The following is a 20,427-nucleotide window of genomic DNA, read 5'->3' on the forward strand; positions in this document are numbered from 1 at the left end:
ACTGGTGGAAATATAAAATGATAAAACTACTCTAGACAACAGGTAGTGTATTTTAAAACTAAACATGGAACTATCATATAACCCTGCAACTCCATTCCTGGACATGTATCCCGGATAAATGAAAATTTATGTTCACACAAAAACTTGTACACTAATGCTTATGTTTACAGCACCTTTACTTGCAACAGCCCCAAAACAGAAATGATCTAGATGTCCCTCAGCAGGTGAAGGGTTAAACAAATGGTGGTACATCCACTCCTTGGAATACTACTCACTCAACATTATAAAGGAACAAACTATTGACAAATGCAACAATCTAGATAAACCTCCAGGGAATATCCAATCCCCAAAGGTTCCATATAGTACAACTCCACCTATATAACATTTTTGACAACAAAATTTTAGAAATGGAAAATAGATTAGTGGTTGCCAAGGGTTAGGCATAGGGTATGAAGGAGAAAGAGAAAGGTGTGGTTATAAAAAGGCAACATCAATAGATCTTTGTGGTATTGGAAATGTTCACAATATTGACTACGGTGGTGCATACGTGAGCCTACACAGGTAATAAAACTATATAGAACTTAATATACATACACATATACACACAAATAAATTGGCAAATCTCAGTAAGATGAATTGTACCAATATCAACATCCTGATTGTGATATTATATTATAGGCAAATGTTACCACTGGGGGACACTGAGTAAAATGTTCAGGAGATCTCTCTGTATTATTTGTTATAACTGCATGTGAATCTACAATTACCTCAATTTTTTTTTTTTTTTTAAAAAGGCAATCATTAACTACAGGAAAAACAAAATGTTATGTAAGAAAAAAAGTAACTATAGCAAACTATTTGGCTTACTTATGAATAATCTTCATATACGCAAAAAATAAAAACACTGAAAAATTATCTAACTAATATTATAATGACTACATTAGAAGGATACGAAGGAAATATGCATATACATGATAGGGCGGGGGAGGGGCTGAAAAAAAGAATAACTTCATCTTCCAGAAAGTCAACAGATGATGCTTAAAACCAAAATATCAAAAAGTAGCATTTAGCATGTTATTTAGATATATAAAGAGATAAAATTTTAAAATCCATTAAAATAGCTGAGAGAAGTTGCCTAGGAAGTGGGAAATTTGGAGGTTGGGGAGGAAGGCCAAGACACTGTTTTCTCAAGCCTTGCAGAATCATTTGATTCTTTAAATATATACATGACTAATTTTATTAAATAATTTTATTATTAAAAATTTTCTACTCTACCTCCCTTAAAGTTCAGGGGTGAAGGGGAGAAATTAACAGACAAAAACTTATGTGATAAAACAGATTACATCAACACTGAACATCTTATATTGCCCAAACTGATTAAGTGTCCTAAGGAAATACCTATGTCATTTCTAGGGTTATATAACCCTGTGGCATCTACCACATAACTAAGAATCCTATAGATATTTTGAATACGTCTTTCCTTACAGAGTATATGGTATGATATTACTAATGTACAACAAAATCTGAATTTTTACAGAAATTACAGAATCCATATAGTAATCATGATTGAGCTTATTCTATAACAAGCCATTCAAAATCTTGGGGAAGTTGTTTTTCTATGCTCTTATCCCAAAACTTTTAACCATAAAGGCCTTAAAAACTGGCATGGTAAGTAAATATTCAACATTTGTCTTTATTCACAAATTAAAAGCTTCAAAATCTACAAGTACTATCAAAGAAAGGTACAATTTAATATGTAAAACTTAACATCTTCTGCCATGACTTCAGAACAATTGTTCAACAGTCACATAATTATATTTTACCTCTACTTCTAAAATGAATAATGCTCCATTAACTAATAACAATTTGGTTAAAATTTGGGGATTTCAACAATTTCTTCAGCAATATCCCATACCACTTCCCTATAATATGTAAGTGAATCAAAAATGTTAACTTATTTTTGCAACAAAAGTAATACGGCAAAATGGATAAAAACATTAGTGTATATAAAATATAGTAAGTCTAAAAGAATATAGGCCAAAATGTTAACAGTAATAATCTGAGTGCAGGGAATACAGGGAGTGTTCATTCCTTGTTACTTTTCTTCCTTTCTGCCTAGCCATCCAATTTTCCTACACTGAATATATTAAAAGTACATAATGAAAAACAGCTCTCCTAATAGTGAACTCAAAAACACCTCAGCAGAGATGCTCCTAAGAAGTCCTTTGAAAGTCAATGACAAAAGTGAGGGGAGTAAGACTTCAAAATAAATGAAAGTCATAAATTTAAAAGGCAGCAGTGAGAAACATAGTAAACTGTAACTTCTCTTAATAAATATAGCTGAAAACTCTATTTCAAATCATTCTGCACCTTTTTAATTCCAGTAATACTTGTACCACACTTTGCATTACCATAATATTCAATATTATTTTCTAAAATGTATTTTTAAAATCTCAGATAAAATTGATAGCACTTACTGCTGTAAGGCCTTCATTATTACAAATATTGACATCAGCACTGTATTCTAATAATTTGCTCATGCATTTCTTCTGCCTGAAAAGAAAAAGAGACCATCACAGATAACTGGTACTAGAAAAATACACAAATGACAATTTACTGAAATATAACTACAATCAACATTAGCTGATGATGTCATAATACAATATCTACATCTGCAATATCAATCTATATCTGCAATATTTAAATAAACACTATGAAATAAAATACAAAATTGTTTCTACACCTCAAAGATAAGAGGATAAAGAAATGGCACAATTAATCAGGTTTTCATGTCAGTGGGACAAACTCATCATTCAAACTACAGAGAAATTTCTGACAAAATATATGGAATAGTAATCTTTACTACAAATATAAGAAAATATAAGTCTAATGCTATATCCATAACAAAATGATGTCTCAATGTTGTATCTTATGTTCTTGATTATACAATATTTAAAAGGTAATACTGAGTTATAAAAACATAATTGGAAAATCAGTAAAATATATATCCATGCATCCCCCATCCACTTCACTTTCAGTTATTTTTATTGTGCTAAAACACATAAAATTTGACATCTTAACCATTTTTTAAGTGTATATTTCAGTGGTATTTTACTTAGCATAAATGTCTTCAAGGATCATCCATGTAGTATATGTCAGAGTCTCTTTCCTTTTTAAGGCTCAATAATATTATATATACCACATTTTGCTTATCCATTCATTTACTGATGGACATTTGGGTTGCCTCCATATTTTAGTTACTGTGAATATAACTAAACTCATGTTCACTCTCTGAACATGAGTGTACAAACATTTCTTTGAGACTTTGCTTTCAATTCTTTTGGATACATACCCAGTAGTGGAACTGTTTGATAGTTTGGCAATTCTATTTTTAATTGTTTCAGGAACCATCATATTGTTTTCCACAGCGGCTTTACCATATTACATTCCACCAACAGTACAGAAGGGCTCCAAATTTCTCCATATCCTCAAGAATACTTGTTATTTTCTGGGGGGTTTTTTGCTAGTAGATATTCTAATGGATGCCAGGTAGTAGTATTTCATTATAGTTTTGATTTTCACTGATTTTCCCAATTAGTAATGTTGAGCATCTCTTCATGTGCATATTAGCCATCTGTATATTGTCTTTGGAGAAATGTATTCAAGTATCCTTTGCCCATTTTTGAATTGTTTACCTACTTGCTTTTGCTGACAAAGTTTCCTCTTAGCCTGATCCATTCCTAGTTAATATTCAATATTCATCTTAAATTCCCCTTCATTAATGAAGATGTATAGATTCCTGTGAGCTTCATGGAAACCATATATTCCTCTGAAGATTCATCTTCTATTGGTATCACTCCTTTGCCAATCAGGTGTGATAAAAACATATGCTTGACTACGCTCAGAACTAAACTAATAAAGGAAATGTAATATAATCCATAACATGAAGGTGTTTATGCTCTAGTGGAGCATACTATATTATATATATAATATTGTGCATGTATACTATGTACAGTGAACATATTACATAATATATACAGTATATCTGTATATACTGTCTACTAAATCATAAACATCTTCATCCCATGGCTTATATCATATGTCCCTTATCAACTCAACACCAAGCATAGCCAGGCACATAGTAACTCCCAATAAAACTTTATTAATTATTAATTAAAGGTTCAACCTTAAAAGTCAATAGCTAAAATTTTTATTGATTGAATAAACCTTTTAAAAGAAAAAAGAACTGACAAATTACTTTTTTGATTTTTGTAACTGAAATTAAGTTAAATGTCATTTAAAAATAAGTCTTATAATCAAAGAAATGAAAGAAAATAAAGCTCTGAGTAAACTTTTAAGATCAAACATTTAGAAAGTTCCTTCATCTAACACATTATGAAAACCTTAAGAAATACTCAATAATCATGGAACAAGAGACCAGATAATCCTATAAAATAAATACATTGTTTAAAATATGTGTGTGCTTGTGTGTCTATACCCACATGGCTGGATTTCAAAAACTTAGAAACCTGATATGGACCATTGGCCTAGTGCCAATGGTTAAGTGGGAATGGGCCATAGAAATAGACCAAAAAAGGGTTTGGGGCAGGGACTGCTGAAGAAAAGCAGTCATCCATAATGCTTCCTCTCCAAAAATGAATTTTAAAAGGTACAGGACAATATAGAAAAAAAAATATGCTATTTTCCTTATTTAAAAACCATTATTACTACTTTCCAGAATCTGAATACATCAAAACAACCCAATAAGTGAACAACTCTTTTGCTAAAAATTGGAGCTAAAATATTAACCAATATATGTTTCAAATCTGACCAATACGCAACCTAAGGAGACACAATAATTTCAAAGTCTTCCCTTTTAACATTCTCATATAATTGTAAGCAATGCTGGATCCCCCTGTACAAGGAAGCAACTATTTTCCTGCTCAGATATTACAACAATTTTGATAACCCAAATGACACAGGGACCAGTCACCCAAGTGCTCTGTGGAAGCTTAAGGGGGCTTCTGCTGGAAAAGAGGGCAATCCAATACAGCACTAATGGTGAAGAGAGAAATGTTAAAGCCGATCAAGAGAAATATACTACCCATCTGACAATGGCTGAGAGAGCAAAACAAAAAGCCAACCTCAAAATACAGATGGACCAGCAAAATGGGCAGAATTCTCCTATGACTTCTACTTCAGTCGGGACAAATTTGAACTCATAAAGAAATTACAGTAAAAAACTATTTGTGAAAACATCAGCAGCTACAGGAAGTAACAAGTACTCAAGTCATTTAGCAAACATTGAATGAGCACCTCTAAGTTGTACAAGGTCCCCACTCAGTAAATAATAAAAACCAAAATATTTAGGTACTGAATGTCAAAAGTAATTTTTACAGCAACAGAAAGGCAACCAAATTAGAGAAAGGGCTACGAACTCTTCTTATTCCTTTTCTTCTTGCTGACTTGCTATGTGAATCATGTAATATCTGCCACATTTCTTCATCTTTAAAATGTAATGGTCTTCTTCAACTACTGTTGACAGAAACAGTGATCAAAACTACTACTTTTCTATGTGCTACTTAAAAGGCCTTTATTTGTGAAAAACAGTACATGAAAACCTTTTCAGCAGACCAAAAACATCCCTTGTCTTTCAAGCCTAGGACCTATTTCTTGGTCCTCACGCTGAAGTCTTATGACTAAGTCTCCTACTACAATGGTAGTAGACTTTTTACCCCTGCCCTGCACCAATCTCTTCTTTCATTTACAGTTGTTGAGACAGAGTACTAAGATATTTTTCTACATGTAACCTTTCCAAAGACCTTTGTCACAACCTACCAACACTTGGGATAATGTATCTGGATCTAATATCAACGGAGCAAGGGAATGAATTATTTACTCTATGTCCTTGGGTGTGATGTACTATTAAATACAACACACCTAATGTGGCTAATTATTATAAAAACAACTGCTTAATCCGTACAGTGTTACCATCACAATAGTGGACAAATTAGTTCACATGCTAATTCAGGAAATGGGGCAGACCACACAGGGTCAAAGAACTATGTCTTTCTCCTGCCGAACCTAGACATCACTATGGTTCTTGTCTTTTTGGTTCTACTTTAATCCTTATATGCAAAAATCTGGCCTCAGATTTGCAATGGACAATTTTAGCTTTACATTCATCTCACTTAGGCAGCCATCTAAAATAGCTAGAATCCCAATTCAGAATAACAAACAAAAACATCTTCAAGAGTAACCAAAGAAATACAGTAAGAATATACTTCCATAGAGAAGTTTTACAGTATTTAAACAAGGTTTATAAAACGTAAGTTCCTCAAGCCCTGAATCAAAAACTACTTATTTTCATTTTAAACATAATTCTAATCATTTTGGTCTGATTTCTCAGACCAACAGAATTTTAAGAAGTGCAAAACAATGGAGGAGGCAGACTCTGAGATGTGTCACCTGAAATTCCTGGTAGAAAAGGAAAGGAAAAAAACATAGAAAGTATACTAGGGCTTAAAATAGCATACAATAACATAATGATAGTCATAATGATGACCAGAGTTAGGAGAACCTAAAAATATTTTTAATATGCCATTTTTAAGTTTTTTGCTTTTTAGAAATATGACTTTTTAAAAAAATTTTTAAGCACATTATTTATTTACAAAACTTTTGTCATAGTTAAAATGAAAAATAGTGTTAACCTGAAAAGAGTAAGCTACCCCTAGCATCTAGAAAACTTATTTTAGTATAGTTCATTCTCAAATAATTATAAATAAACTGGGTACTTTATATTCACTGTCTTTAATTCCATTAATAAAATTAACTAAACAAGCAATTTGAAAAATAAGCCATGGAGTTAGGAGTGGCAAAGATTAGCAGGAAAAAGCACACCAAAAAACAAGTAAAAATTATGCTTTTCAGAAAATGTCATTAAAATACAAGTAAAAATGAGCTTCCACAAATATATTTTCAAGAAGAAAAATATTAGTGAACAATTTAATAAATTATTAAATAAGATAGTTATGACCCAAGACCCACTTTAAAGAGGAAGGAACAGACTTACCAATAACATCCTTGAGAGACAAGAAAATTATAGAAAACAAAACATAGACATCATTTCTGTAGTTTTTCCTAAGGCAAATACTCGGGGGGGGGGGGAATCATCAAATCAAAGTAGAGTATTCTGAATACTGTTAGTCATAAATGATAATAAAACTTAAATTACTCAAGGAAACTAAATATTTACCCATTTCTAGCTGCCAAATGAAGGGGTGTACAGCCTGAAATATCTTGATAGTTAGGATTTGCTCCTTTCTTTAACAGTAGAACCAAGCACTCCACTGATCCACAACTAAAACAATATTAAAATACAGTTCAGATACATTCAACGAACAGCCATACTTAACATAGCTTAATTAAAAAGCAAAAAATTCTATTAGACACATTATTTTTAAGGTTCATATTTCACCTACAATTTAACTTCAGTCACAAATAGTAAATATTCTCTACTTTCAAGATGGTACACTGTACTATGAAAACTATAAAGTACTTGAGAAATTCAAATAAAGTAAAATAAAGTGTTAGTTTATGAGAGAAACTATACAGTACTCTCAACTTTTTCACCTTCTAGAAGCCAAATTAATCATGAACAATTAATTTCAACACACCTACTTAAATTCCGAAAAGAAGATAAATATCAATTAGTTAACTGGCTGATTACATACTAGAAGACACACTAGAAGACTAAGGATAAAAATCATCCTCCCACCTAGGTAAAAAATATAAAACCAATCACTTCACATGCAGTTAGCATGTGAAAATCCATATTGGTGGGATAAAAGGAAAATTTTGGTGAACATACCCTTTGAGTACATCCAGGAAAGACAGTCCCCATGCCTAACCTACTCTGATCCAATCTAGAACAACGGGGACACGAATGAGACTTGAGTCCAATCTCCAAGTTAATTTTTCAAGAGACAGAATGCATAACACACTATACTCTAAACAGGACAAAGAATTACTAATCCGTCTGTTCTCATGTCTCCCCGTAAATACTGTGAGAAAATGGTGACTCAAAGCTTATTGATCCTTGCTCTAGAGTTGAACCCACAATATCTTCAGAGTCTTACTTTGCTGCAATGTGAAGTAAGCTTCTTTTCACACGTCCAAATGCATAATTGACATCAAATTTTGAATTTGATAGCAGTTCAGAAACAGACCTATGCCCAAAAAATATGAAAAGAGGAATCAATATGTTAAAAAAGTTTTGAAAAACAAAATAAATCAATTTAACAGCTCTTTACTCTAATTCTTCAAACAGTTCTATCCCATACCAATCAAAAAACACGGCTAACTTTCTAGCCTATTTACTATTCTCTTAGTATGGCAGCCAGCACAGTATCATTCAAAAACCAAACTCCTTGACCAATAAACTGGCGCTGAAGGTTTCTTCATCTCCCACTTGGCCAGTGCTACATAACCTGCTCTGAAGACACCTAACAGAGAAAGTTGGTTTCAGCTCTCCCTAGATGCTTGAGAAACAAAGGGCATAAGGCCTGGCTGCTCCCATTGCCAAAGGTTGAGCTACCTATATTAATGCTTGGCCAAATAAAGAAAATCAGACAAAAACATTTTTTAATTATACCAGACAGGAAAATTTACAGCAAAAAATAATTTATATTTTAAACTTGTTTCAAAGTAGTTTCTCTTCACATTCTTCTCATTATACCAAAATACCCAATGGCTAACTACAGCAGAGCCAACTGCTACAAGTATAAATACCCACCACCCCCCACAAAGCCAAACAGCTGTATCTCATTCATGCCCCTGTAAAAAGAGGGATAACACGACATCAATAAAAAGAACATCAACATGGTATCACATAAGGGAAATAAGGTATCCCTCAGCCCTAATCTTTTGCTATAAAGATCAGTAATGTGACATCTAAAAGAAATCATCCCAATATTTTTTTCTATGTCAGTGACCAAAAAAAAAAAAAAATTAAGTCATTAAATATGAAATGTCTGATTTCAAAAGTGTTGTTTATTGTATCTCAAACAAGAAGCAGTACAATTAATTAAAGTATGTGCCTAAACTATCAACACAGTTGTGCCCTCTTAACAGTAGCTTGTTTATGCAAGCAGCAAGGAAGGCTGGAGAGCGGCAATGAAATGCAAAAGGTGTTTTCCACAGCTTGTTGAGAATTGAATATTTTTCCTTGCAAGAAGTGGTCCAAAGCCTGGAAGAAGTGGTAATCAGTTGGTGCAAGGTCTGGTGAATATGGTGGATGACAGAGAGTTTCCAAGTCTACCCTCTGTAGTTGGAGCAGTGTTGTTTGTGTGACATGCGATCAAGCATTGCCTTGCAAGAGGATTGTCCTGTCTCTATTGACCAATCTCAGCTGCTTAATCACAAGCGTCATCATCATTTCATCCAACTGGTTGCAATAGACATCTGCTGTAATCAACTGACCAGATTTCATGAAGCTATATAGTGGAGAATACTAGCACTGGACCACCAAACAGACATCATTAGCTTTTGTTGATAAACATTCGGTTTTGAACTGTATCAGCACTTCATCTTTATCCAACCATTGTGCCAAACGCTTGCAATTGTCAACAAGAATCCATTTTTCATCACATGTAACAATACAGTATAGAAATGGTTCACCTTTATGTTGTGACTACAAAGAAAGGCAAGTTTTGAGATGATTTCTCTTCTGATGCTTGTTTAATTCATGTGGTACCCATCAATTCAGCTTCTTTACCTTGCTTATTTGTTTCAAATGGTCCAATATTATTGGAATAGTAACGTCAAACCTTGCGGCTAATTCACATGTAGGTTGCGATGGATTGGCTTCCACTACAGCTTTCAGCTCATCATTATCCACCTCGGTCTCAGGTCACCCACCTGGCTCACTTTCAAGATTAAAATCACCAGAATGAAACTTCTCAAACCATCAACATACTGTGCATTCATTAGCCACATCCTTCCCAAACACTTCGTTAATGTCAAGCTGTCTGGACTGAACTGGTTCCACAACGGAACTCGTATTCGAAAATAAAACCAATTTTTGACTTATCCATGGCTTCACAAAAATTGCTCTAAAAAAAAGTGAAGGATAATCAAAGGCCAAACTGTGCATTTGAAAGAAAGAGGATGTACCTTCACAGCAAAGTAAAACAAGAAGTGTCAAAGTGAAATCTCAGAGATATCAACTATAAAACTTAGGATTTAAGGAAATTGGACATTTCATACTTAATAACCATATACCTGACTTAATACCTGATTATTCATTCAGAAAATCTCTTACTATAAAATTTTACAGCTAACATGGATCTTAGAAAAACACATTCTTTATTTCACAGCAAAGAATTGTAACTGATAGATCAAACAACTTGCCTCAGGCAACATCTATGCCCAAACTGTGTCTGTCTGTATTTGCCTGCATGTGTACACATTTAGAACTTATACTTCTTTTTTTTTTTTTTTTTTTTTTTTTTTTGAGACAGAGTCTTACTCTGTTGCCCAGGCTAGAGTGAGTGCCGTGGCGTCAGCCTAGCTCACAGCAACCTCAAACTCCTGGGCTCAAGCAATTCTACTGCCTCAGCCTCCCGTGTAGCTGGGACTACAGACATGCGCCACCATGCCCGGCTAATTTTTTCTATATATATATTTAGCTGTCTATATAATTTCTTTCTATTTTTAGTAGAGATGGGGTCTCGCTCTTGCTCAGGCTGGTCTCGAACTCCTGAGCTCGAACGATCCGCCCACCTCGGCCTCCCAGAGTGCTAGGATTACAGGCGTGAGCCACCACGCCCGGCCTAGAACTTATACTTCTTAAAAAGCATAATTTATAAAACAAGCACCCACCTGTGTTGATCAGCCATAACCATTGGCATTAATGTATAAACAGCAGTTTCATTATCTGAGGGGAAAAAAAACAGAAAAATAATTATCTCCTACTTTTTCTAAGGGGTGATTCTTAACAATTACTTTAGAGTTTTCTTTTTACATAAAACATGAGGAGGAGAGGTAGAAGAGGAAATAGTGCAGAAAACCAAATGTACTGCAAAATTTGAAATAGTGAAGGATCTCTCATCCCTTCTACTGCTTACCCCTTCCATATCATCACAAAAGAGCTCAGCTTCTGGATGTAAAAGGAAAACAGAAGACCTAATATTTTCTGTAGATTTAACGACTAAAATTTCTTTTACTTTCAAAGGGTGTTTATAGACATCATGTTTTATCTTACTTATATGTAGTGTGGGGGAATTTTAAGTATATATGGATATTAAAGATATATATGCTAAAATAATTTTAAAACCTTAAATATGCATAGTACTTGCTTCTTGCCAATATTATTATAAAAGAAATTATTTTAGAAGCTTTCATGAAACAGCATCGAAGTCTTAATTTTACTTATCACTTTATACTACTTGTAACATTTTTATTCATATTTGCTATGGTTTGAATGTGTCCCCCAAAAGTTCATGTGTTGGAAACTTGATTGCCATTGTGGTGATGTTAAAAGGCAAGGCCTCCAGGAGGCAAATGGCCCATGAGGGCTCTACCCTCATGAATGAATTAATGTCAGTCAGGCATCCTGAGTTTGGCACCCTTTTCCTCTCATCCTTCCTTTCTTGTCCTCTCTTGCCCCTCCACTTTCCACTATGGGATAGATGATCCTCACCAGATACTAGCACCATGCTCTTGGACTTCCCATCCTCCAGAACTGTAAGAAATAAATTTCTTTTCTTTATAAATTATCCAGTCCATGGTATTCTGTTATAGCAGCAGAAAATGGACTAAGACAGTATCTTTAATAAATTCACAAAAACATAATCTAAAAGAAAACATTAAAAATCAACATCTATGATGCCATATTATACTTACATACAGTCTAGCTAGTTTTGATTTTTATATATTACTAATGGTCATTTCTCAATTCAATGCATTTTGGAGAGTTATGTTTTTTAATTTTTAATTTTTTTTAATTTTTTGTTTTTAGAGACGAGGTCTTACTCTTGTCACCCAGGCTGGATTGCAGTGGCTATAGGTCACTGTAACCTCGAAGTCCTGGGCTCAACCAATCCTCCTATTTCAGCCTCCTGACTAGCTGGGACTACAGCTGTGCACCAACACACCTACCTGATTTTTTTATTTTTTACAGAGGCAAGGTCTTGCTGTGTTGCCCAGGCTGGTTTCAAACTCCTGGCTTCAAGCAATCCTCCTACCTCAACCTCCCAAAGTGCTAGGATTACAGGCATGGGCCACTGCATCCAGCCCAGTTTATGTTTTTTAATAAATTATTTACAGAGAAGTAACCCTGACAACCCCCACTAAGCTCTTTAATAGTTAATACTGAGACTGTCTCAAAATAAACAAATAAAAGTTAATACTTAAGTTAATAGGTTAAAGTTTGAGAAACAATATTTGCATGGTATCAAAGTATCTACAAAAAAGACTAACTAATTACGAAGGAAAAATAGTAAATTTAAAGAACCCAACAGCCACCATTTTAATCAACTTACAAAGGGTAACATCACTAGAAATACATATAAATATTATGCAGCTACTGATATGATCCAATGAGAATAACACATCACTTTTGTAGTGCAGTGTTCCCTCTTAGTATAGCAGTATAGTAGTTCTTACCAAAAATGCATAACTTCAATCTAATCATGAGAAAACATTAGACAAATCCAAGCTAAAGGGAATGAAACAAAAATGTGCAGGGGATACATTCCAAGACCCCGGGTGGATGCCTGAAACCACAGATAGTACAAAACCCTATATATACTATTTTTTTCCTATACATACATACATACCTATGATAAAGTTTAATTTATAAATTAGGCACAGTAAAAGATCAACAATAACTAGTAGTAGAACAATTATAGTAATATACTGTAACAAAACTTATGCAAACATGGTTTCTCTCTCTCTCTCTCTCTCATCTTATTGTACCATTCCATGAGTAACTGAAACCATGGAATGAGAAGCCACAGATGAGGGCAGACTACTGTTTTTGCCAAAAATGCATAACTTCAATCTAATTGTGAGAAAACATCAGACAAATGCAAACTAAGAGGAATTAAACAAAATACCTGACCATTCCTCTTTAAAAGTCTCAAGGCCATTGAATACAAGGAAAGACTGAAGAACTACCACAGCTTAGGGGAGACTAAAGAAATATAACTAAATGCAAGGTGCTATCCTGGATTGGAACCTAAAATAGAAAAAAGACATTAGTGGGAAAATTTGTGAAATTCTATTAAAAGTCTGCAGTATAGTTAACAGTATTACACAAATGTTAATTTCTTAGTTTTGATAACTGCAATATGTTAACCTTAGGGAAAGCTGGGTGAAGGGTATACGGGAACTCTACTATTTACACAACTTTTCTACAAGTCTAAAGTTACTTAAAAAAATTTTTTTTTTAATAAAAGCAGGAGGAGGCTGGGCGCGGTGGCTCACACCTATAATCCTAGCACTCTGGGAGGCCGAAGCAGGAGGATAGCTCAAGGACAGAAGTTCGAGACCAGCCTGAGCAAGAGCGAGACCCTGTCTCTACAAAAAATAGAAAGAAATTATCTGGCCAACTAAAAATATATATAGAAAATATTAGTTGGGCATGGTGGCGCATGCCCGTAGTCCCAGCTACTTGGGAGGCTGAGGCAGGAGGATCACTTGAGCCCAGGAGTTTGAGGTTGCTGTGAGCTAGGCTGACGCCATGGCACTCACTCTAGCCTGGGCAACAAAGCGAGACTCTGCCTCAAAAAAAATAAAAAATAAAAGCAGGAGGAACTGTTATAGATTAAAAGAGTCTTAAGAGACAAATCAACCAAATATAATGTGTGGCCCATGTATGAATACTAATTCAAAAAAACCAACTCTGAAAGGACTTTTTTTTAAAATATATTAGTTTTTATTGCATTATAGGGAATGTGGATTATTGGAAATTATTCAGGACACAGAAAATATTTAAAACACAAAACCTTGCTAAACAAAAGTGTCACAGTCTATTTTGGTATGACTATTTTCTATAGACCCCAAATATCTCTTTCTCTTTCGAAGGTTACAGTTGTAAATCTACACTCTTGGTTCAATTTATCATTATCCAAATAAGATGGAGAAGCTGTTCAAACTGACCCACAGAACGCAGTATGACTGGAAGAGGCAAAAACAAGTATTTTCAAGACATAACAGGCCACTGTATCTTAATATGCTGCCCTAAAATTCAAATATATCGTAGACAATAACAAATACAGGTGAAAATATTTTGTGTAAAGTTCAAACCTTTAGCATCTAACAAATGCACTCTAGTTCCAGCATCTATGAAAAGATTACATCCTCCATTAACAAATGCAAAATGAGTAAGTGCTCCGCCCCCTCCCTCCTCCATAAAGCTCTCTGGACTTGTGATTACATATTGCAGATCACAGGAAAAGTGGCTTCCTCAGTCTCAGTCCAACCAGCTCCAGCTCACCCTCACTGCAAATTGTCATGATGCACATTACCAACACAGTGTTTAGGAAAAATGATTAAACACACCTTTTATTTACACTTTACCAAAAAAACCCCATAAAAAGTTATGTACTGGTTCTACATCAATACCAGCTTTCCATTATATTGATTATAAAACTGGATGTGTTTGGTGTCAGCACAACTTAAACAAAAAGCAAAATATAAAAAAAAATCACAACAAAATCTTAAAAAAAAAAAAAGAAAAGAAAGAAAAGAAACCTCAAAGGAAAAACCAAGTCCAAGACAAAGATTCAAGAATAAAAGCTTTTGAGAATTTTCTGAACGGGAGGGGAAAAAAAAAGAATCACTTACTTAAACAGTATGTAATTTTATTTTTTCTTAAAAACAGAATAAGCACATTTAAGTGCTGAACATTTTTTCATAAAATTTTAAGTCATTATCCAAAATGACTCATGCTCTGTATAAAAATTGCTAATAACTATTTTTTTCTTAATGCTCATATAGTGTCAAAAGGACATTTTTGAGACAATTTTTGAGTGAGGAAAAAACTAAACATGGACTGGGTATTTGAGAATAATAAAAAATTATGTAAAGTATATTGGCTTTAATAATGGTATTGATTGTATTTGAAAAACATAATTTATATATTTAGAAATACAGAATGAGTTATTTATAGGGGAAATGGAAAAAAGTTACCATTTTTCATATTTTTGTTCATTATTTTGCTATCTGTGATTATATACATGAAAAGCAATTTAGTACCAGTCAACATTCACAAGTTCAGAATGGAGATACAACTTTCTCACTATAAAAATAAAATACTAATAAATCCTAATGCTACTAATAATAACCAACATTTAGAAACCATTATCTTAAATATATACCATGTTGATTTTATCCTCACAACCACCTCATGGAGTAGGTACTATAATATTATCCCCTCATTTACAAATGAGAAAACTGAAGCACTAAGTAACAAGCTGTGTAATGGTGTCATTAAATGGCTGAGTCCAGAGCCCCTGAAATACTACTCCTTACAGTGCACTCAGTATACATTATATATAATAGACCTTTTGGTTATTATACAATACTATTCTTAATATGTGCAATACATTCTAATTTGTTTTATCCTCTTCCATTTTTTTAAATGCTGATTGCAACCCCCTAAATTGTTCTCAATAACTATCAATGAGTCACCACCAGGAACTGAAAACACTGCACTAAGCTTCTCTCGGCATGACAACATTCTTTATGTATCCTATAATACACACCTCAGTAAACATCTAAATTTCTAAACCATGACAATTTCAATTAAGTCACCCCATAATAAACAAAGTCATAAAAAGAAATACCCTTAATTGTGAATTTAAACATACAAATCAAGATACTACATAATTTTAAATGAGCATTAGTGAGCATCATAAGGTTTGTACTGGTTTTATTTATAAGATTTTTATTTAGATAAAATTTAGATGTAGATCTTATTTTTAAAGACACATATAGCCTTATAAAAATACAGGTCACATAGATTAAAAGATAAGTATAAAAATATATATAACCACAACTATGGTGCTAGTAGACTATCCAAGAAATACTATACTAAGAAAGGTCAGAATAAAATTTGTTGTGAGATGCTTCCTTTCCCACCCTCATGAAGACACCCTGAGGATTAGGTATATAATTAAAGTTTCCAGAGCAATAAAAAAAAAAGTTTAATCTCTCACATTATCAGCTATGTTGGCCATTTTTATTAATACAGTTTTGGAACTCAACTGGTAAAAGGAAAATCTTAAAGCACAACGAGTTCAGATTCAATATACTGTATACAAATTCTCCTCAAACTATCAGGAGTAATTTTTTAAAAACTGGCAATTATCCTAACCATCATGTTAAAATGGGCTCAAATTCTATTACTTTATTAAACAAACTACATGCACTATAAATGCAGTTTAAACTTTTCTCCATGTATGCAAGCAATATACACTAACCTTTTAAAGTCCACTAGACTCCATAACCCTAAAGTAATTTCTTTCCCTTCACTTCTTTTTCTCTCACAAGAATATTCCTGTTAGTCCTACTTAGGATGACTCAACAACCTGTACTACATTACTTAGTGGTTATACTCAGGTTTCCACCATCCCAAGGAAACATAAATGTGTCCCCCTTGTATCCAATTCATTAAATCAAACATCTGCAGTTTCATCCTATTGAGGGTAACAAGTTAATTTTAGAGTAAAAGCTGACTAAAAACTTTACAACTTTAATAATTTGTGATTAGATGCTTATTGATTGCTTAATTCTATCATGGCCCAAAAATTCTAAGTATTTTCTAAATTGAGAGAGACCTCAGAGCTTCTGTAAAACGTAAGCTCAACAATGTGGATTTTTATAATTAGAATGTATTATATATGACAAAATTGAAAGAGTCAACCTCAGAGAACTCAAAAACAGTCATTAGAATTTACTCAAGGAACAAAATGAACAAATTCATTATAATCAAAGAAAAACAAATGTAAACAAATTGCCTAGGAACAAGGGAAAAAAGTTTTGATTTCCAGGCACCATCTGACTGCTGGTGAAACTTTCCAAGGAGTAAATTGAGAAACTGATACCTAGAGCCTTAAAAATGTTGACATAATTAGATCCTATTCTTCTTTTAAGAATTTACCCTAAGGAAACATTCAGAGAGGCAACCTAAATTTTAAGTAGAAAGCTGTTCCTCATAAAATCAGTTATAAAAAAAATTAGATTCAACAGTTGTTACATGCATCCTATAAAATTCTGCCCAAGTCATTTAGCATATTTAAGGATATAAAAAAATTGGGTATGCTTTCTAAACACAAAATAAAAGACTATATCCAGTATGATCTTAATTTGTTAGAGAAGGAAAATGAAATAACAATGAAAGAAAAATAAAATGCTAACACTGTTTGTTACTGCATGATGGAATGCCAGATTTCTTTTCCTATTTTTCTTTATTTTCAAAAGTTTCTACAACGAAAACATATTACTTTTAAAACGAGGTAACATCATCAAAGTCTTCTAAATCACATTTATGGTGAAAAAGTATCCAGATTCAAACAAAGCAATATAAATTGCAATGTCAATAAAACTATTAATATATTTGCAGTCTTCTTCATCAACCTAAACCAAAAAATTGACTATAGAAAATAAGTAAGCGCAGAACTTAAGAAATGGATTCAAAGGTAGAAGTTGGAAACAAAATAAAGAAAAAATTGAAAATGGAATCTAGTTACTAAAATCAGGGTTATTCTAAGTCAATTACTTAGCTAATGCAAAGTAACAAATACAAAATTATTTTCTAGAAACAGTCACCACAAATCTTCCCTATTCTGAATCCCAGAGACTAGAGAAAATTTTTTCAAGAAAATTATCCCCAAAGTACCCAATCCCACATTTCTTTCATGATTCTCCCCCAGGGCCTATTTCCCTGACCTACAAACCTCCCCAGCAGCAATTCAAAGTAAGTTTTGAAAAAATGAAATAAGATAAACTACTACAATTAAGAAAAAGTAATTCACAAGCCATGACCCCCTCCTAACCCTTCTCTCACCCGGACATAAGCCTCTTAAAGACAGCACTGCCGTCTCCCACCACCACTAAAACGTCTGTCTGAACTCGTGAGGCTGCAAACAAAACCATTTTCTTGCCTCCTACTAGTTTTACCTGTCCTGAAGGAATCCTAGCACACAGAACGAAAAGTCCCGAACTGCAGGGACCATGCCTTATTCGTCTTTGTAGGTGTGTCCTAGTTCCCATCTAGCCCACTCACAAGCCTGATGAATAAATGAAGAAGGCAGGCAGTCATGCATATTAAAGAAAAATGTATGTATGTTGACACCCACAGTACTTCAAGAGTACCTGTTTGACGTATGACAACCTTTTGTCTATTTTCAAAGCAGCGCCCTACTTCTAAAAAACAAAAAGGAAAGGAAAAGCAAGCTTAACCCTCCCTCTGCAGCTTAAAGTAAATACTGTCTTCGGAGCATCTATCTCCATCAAGCAACGACTGTAAAATGGCCCGCAAGTGTAATGTTTTCTGAATCCGGGTCTCCGCCATTCGGCTGATACTTCTGCCCCTTCCCAAAACCCCCCAATGGACAGTCGAAGAGAGACCTGGGACAGCAGGACTCGCAAGGACCCAGCCCCTCTGGCAAACTCCCACCCGCCAGGGTGGGTGGGAGCGGCGGGCCAGGGAAGGCCGGGGTCCGGGTCCGCCCCTCCCAGCTGAGGAAAGTAAAAGTGGGCGTATTCTCAGCTTTGGGTTAGTTTTTCCGCCAGACCTTGACGTGGCCGAACCCCAGCCGCCCGGCCGCCCCCGGCCCCGCTTACCCTCGGGCAACTCCACGGTGCGCGCGCGGCGCAGAGAGCGCGTCAGGCGGTTGAGCTGCTCCATCGCTCTCTCCATCCTCGGCGCGCCCTCCGCGCTACCCTCGCCGCGGCGGCGGCCTCGGCACCCAGAGCCCTACATCTCGCCCCGGGCCCGTCCAGCGGGCGGAGGGGTGTGCTGACCCCGGCCAGAGCCCGGGGCTGTGGAAGCTGCGAGGGCTGCGAGGGCTGCGAGGGCTGCTCGGGGCCGCGTCCTCCGTTCGGGGTCCGGGCGGCTGCCTGATAGACCACCGAGGGGACACCCGCCTCCGCCTCCGCTCGCGCCTTTCCTGCCGCCGCCGCCGCCGCTTCCCTCCCGAGCTCGCACGGTCTTCTGGGAACTGTAGTTTGCAGCTGGAGGACCCGCGCGCCCGGGGCGGAGCCAACTCTGGGTGCGCCGGAGCCCTGCGCCCTGGACGCCGTCGCGGGCCAAGGGCTGAGTGTGCGGGATGGCACGCCGCTGTTGGGTGACGGTGCAGTCTCCGGAGAGACTTGTTGGGTGCTCTCAAGCTACACTCCTCCTAGCCTCCGAAGTCGTACAGGAGCAGCTTCCTCAAACTCTTGTCACTCTCCTCCTATAAAGCAGATTGGGATTTGCACAATTGTTCTTAAATCCTTGATCACCTTCCTAGTACTGTGTTGGTACATTTGTTTCCAGATACATAAACTGTTTAAAAGTCGTATTTTCATTTGTCAAATTTGAAGAGTAATAAAGTCAAACAAGTGGGAAAGCAAAATGTGATTTTGCCTTCATTGTAAGTAACTTCACATTAGCTTAATTACTTTCTCCTGGGGGACTTCATGAGGGCAGGAACACCACTCATCTTGCGCCTTGTACCTCTGTACTTTCCAGGACACGTGGCACAAAGTTGAAACTCTGAGGAAGACATGAATGATGACAGCCTGAAAGAAAATTTTCATTTACTTGCTACAATGCTAAAGTGTCAATGTAATGACAGATCACCGTGGGAACGCCAAAGAATTTGACTTTTGTGAGTTACAAAAAATCTTGGATACCTACAAAGTGTAGAAGAAATTAGTGGAAATAAAATTAGTGGGGAAAAATCATATTTGTCAGCTCTGCACAGAAGTTCAGCACAGGCCGGGTTAAAAAAGAAACTTGAGAGGCTGAAACTTGAAAGAAGTAATCCATTGTGGGTAAGTATGAGCCTGACTAACACCACTATGAAAAGTTAAGGAAGAAATTTTTCTTCTTGGATCTATTACGAGTGCTAAAATGCTGCTGAAGTAGGAAAGAAGCAAAGGCTTGTCTTTTTCAGCTTTTCCTCCCTCAGAGGCAAAGCTGCCTGTGCAATGAAGAGGCACATGTATATTGATAATGTATGTTGGTGAACCAAGAAGAATGAGAGTCTCACTGCCCATCCAGAATATGAAGGGGCAGATGATGGCTGGCATGGGTGTTTCCTGCCAGTGCCATCCTAAATCAATTCCAACCTATGTCTAGGGACCGCTGGTGCCAGTGGTGCCACAGGCTCAGGGCAGACCTCCATAATCTTCACCTACCCAGTTGGTTCAGCT

General features: G+C 35.5%; 1 protein-coding gene across 4 annotated transcripts in view; it reads right to left on the bottom strand.

The window, feature by feature from the left end:
- The window catches only part of HACE1 (HECT domain and ankyrin repeat containing E3 ubiquitin protein ligase 1), a 92,563-nt gene extending 73,402 nt beyond the window's left edge, over nucleotides 1-19,161 (bottom strand). For 3 of the 4 annotated variants that reach the window (XM_069489190.1, XM_069489189.1, XM_069489187.1), the window contains exons 1-5: nucleotides 18,853-19,161; nucleotides 10,882-10,936; nucleotides 8,139-8,228; nucleotides 7,256-7,360; nucleotides 2,478-2,553 (exon numbers count right to left, since the gene is read on the bottom strand). In XM_069489190.1, coding sequence (XP_069345291.1) covers nucleotides 2,478-2,553; nucleotides 7,256-7,360; nucleotides 8,139-8,228; nucleotides 10,882-10,936; nucleotides 18,853-18,928 — 402 coding nt within the window. In that variant the 5' untranslated portion in view covers nucleotides 18,929-19,161. The remainder of the gene's footprint in view (nucleotides 1-2,477; nucleotides 2,554-7,255; nucleotides 7,361-8,138; nucleotides 8,229-10,881; nucleotides 10,937-18,852) is intronic. The other variant, XM_069489191.1, reaches the window with a different exon arrangement.
- Between the last annotated feature and the right edge of the window lie 1,266 nt (nucleotides 19,162-20,427).

This window comes from Eulemur rufifrons, chromosome 15 (genome assembly GCF_041146395.1).
Source record: "Eulemur rufifrons isolate Redbay chromosome 15, OSU_ERuf_1, whole genome shotgun sequence".
Classification (NCBI taxonomy): Eukaryota; Metazoa; Chordata; class Mammalia; order Primates; family Lemuridae; genus Eulemur; species Eulemur rufifrons.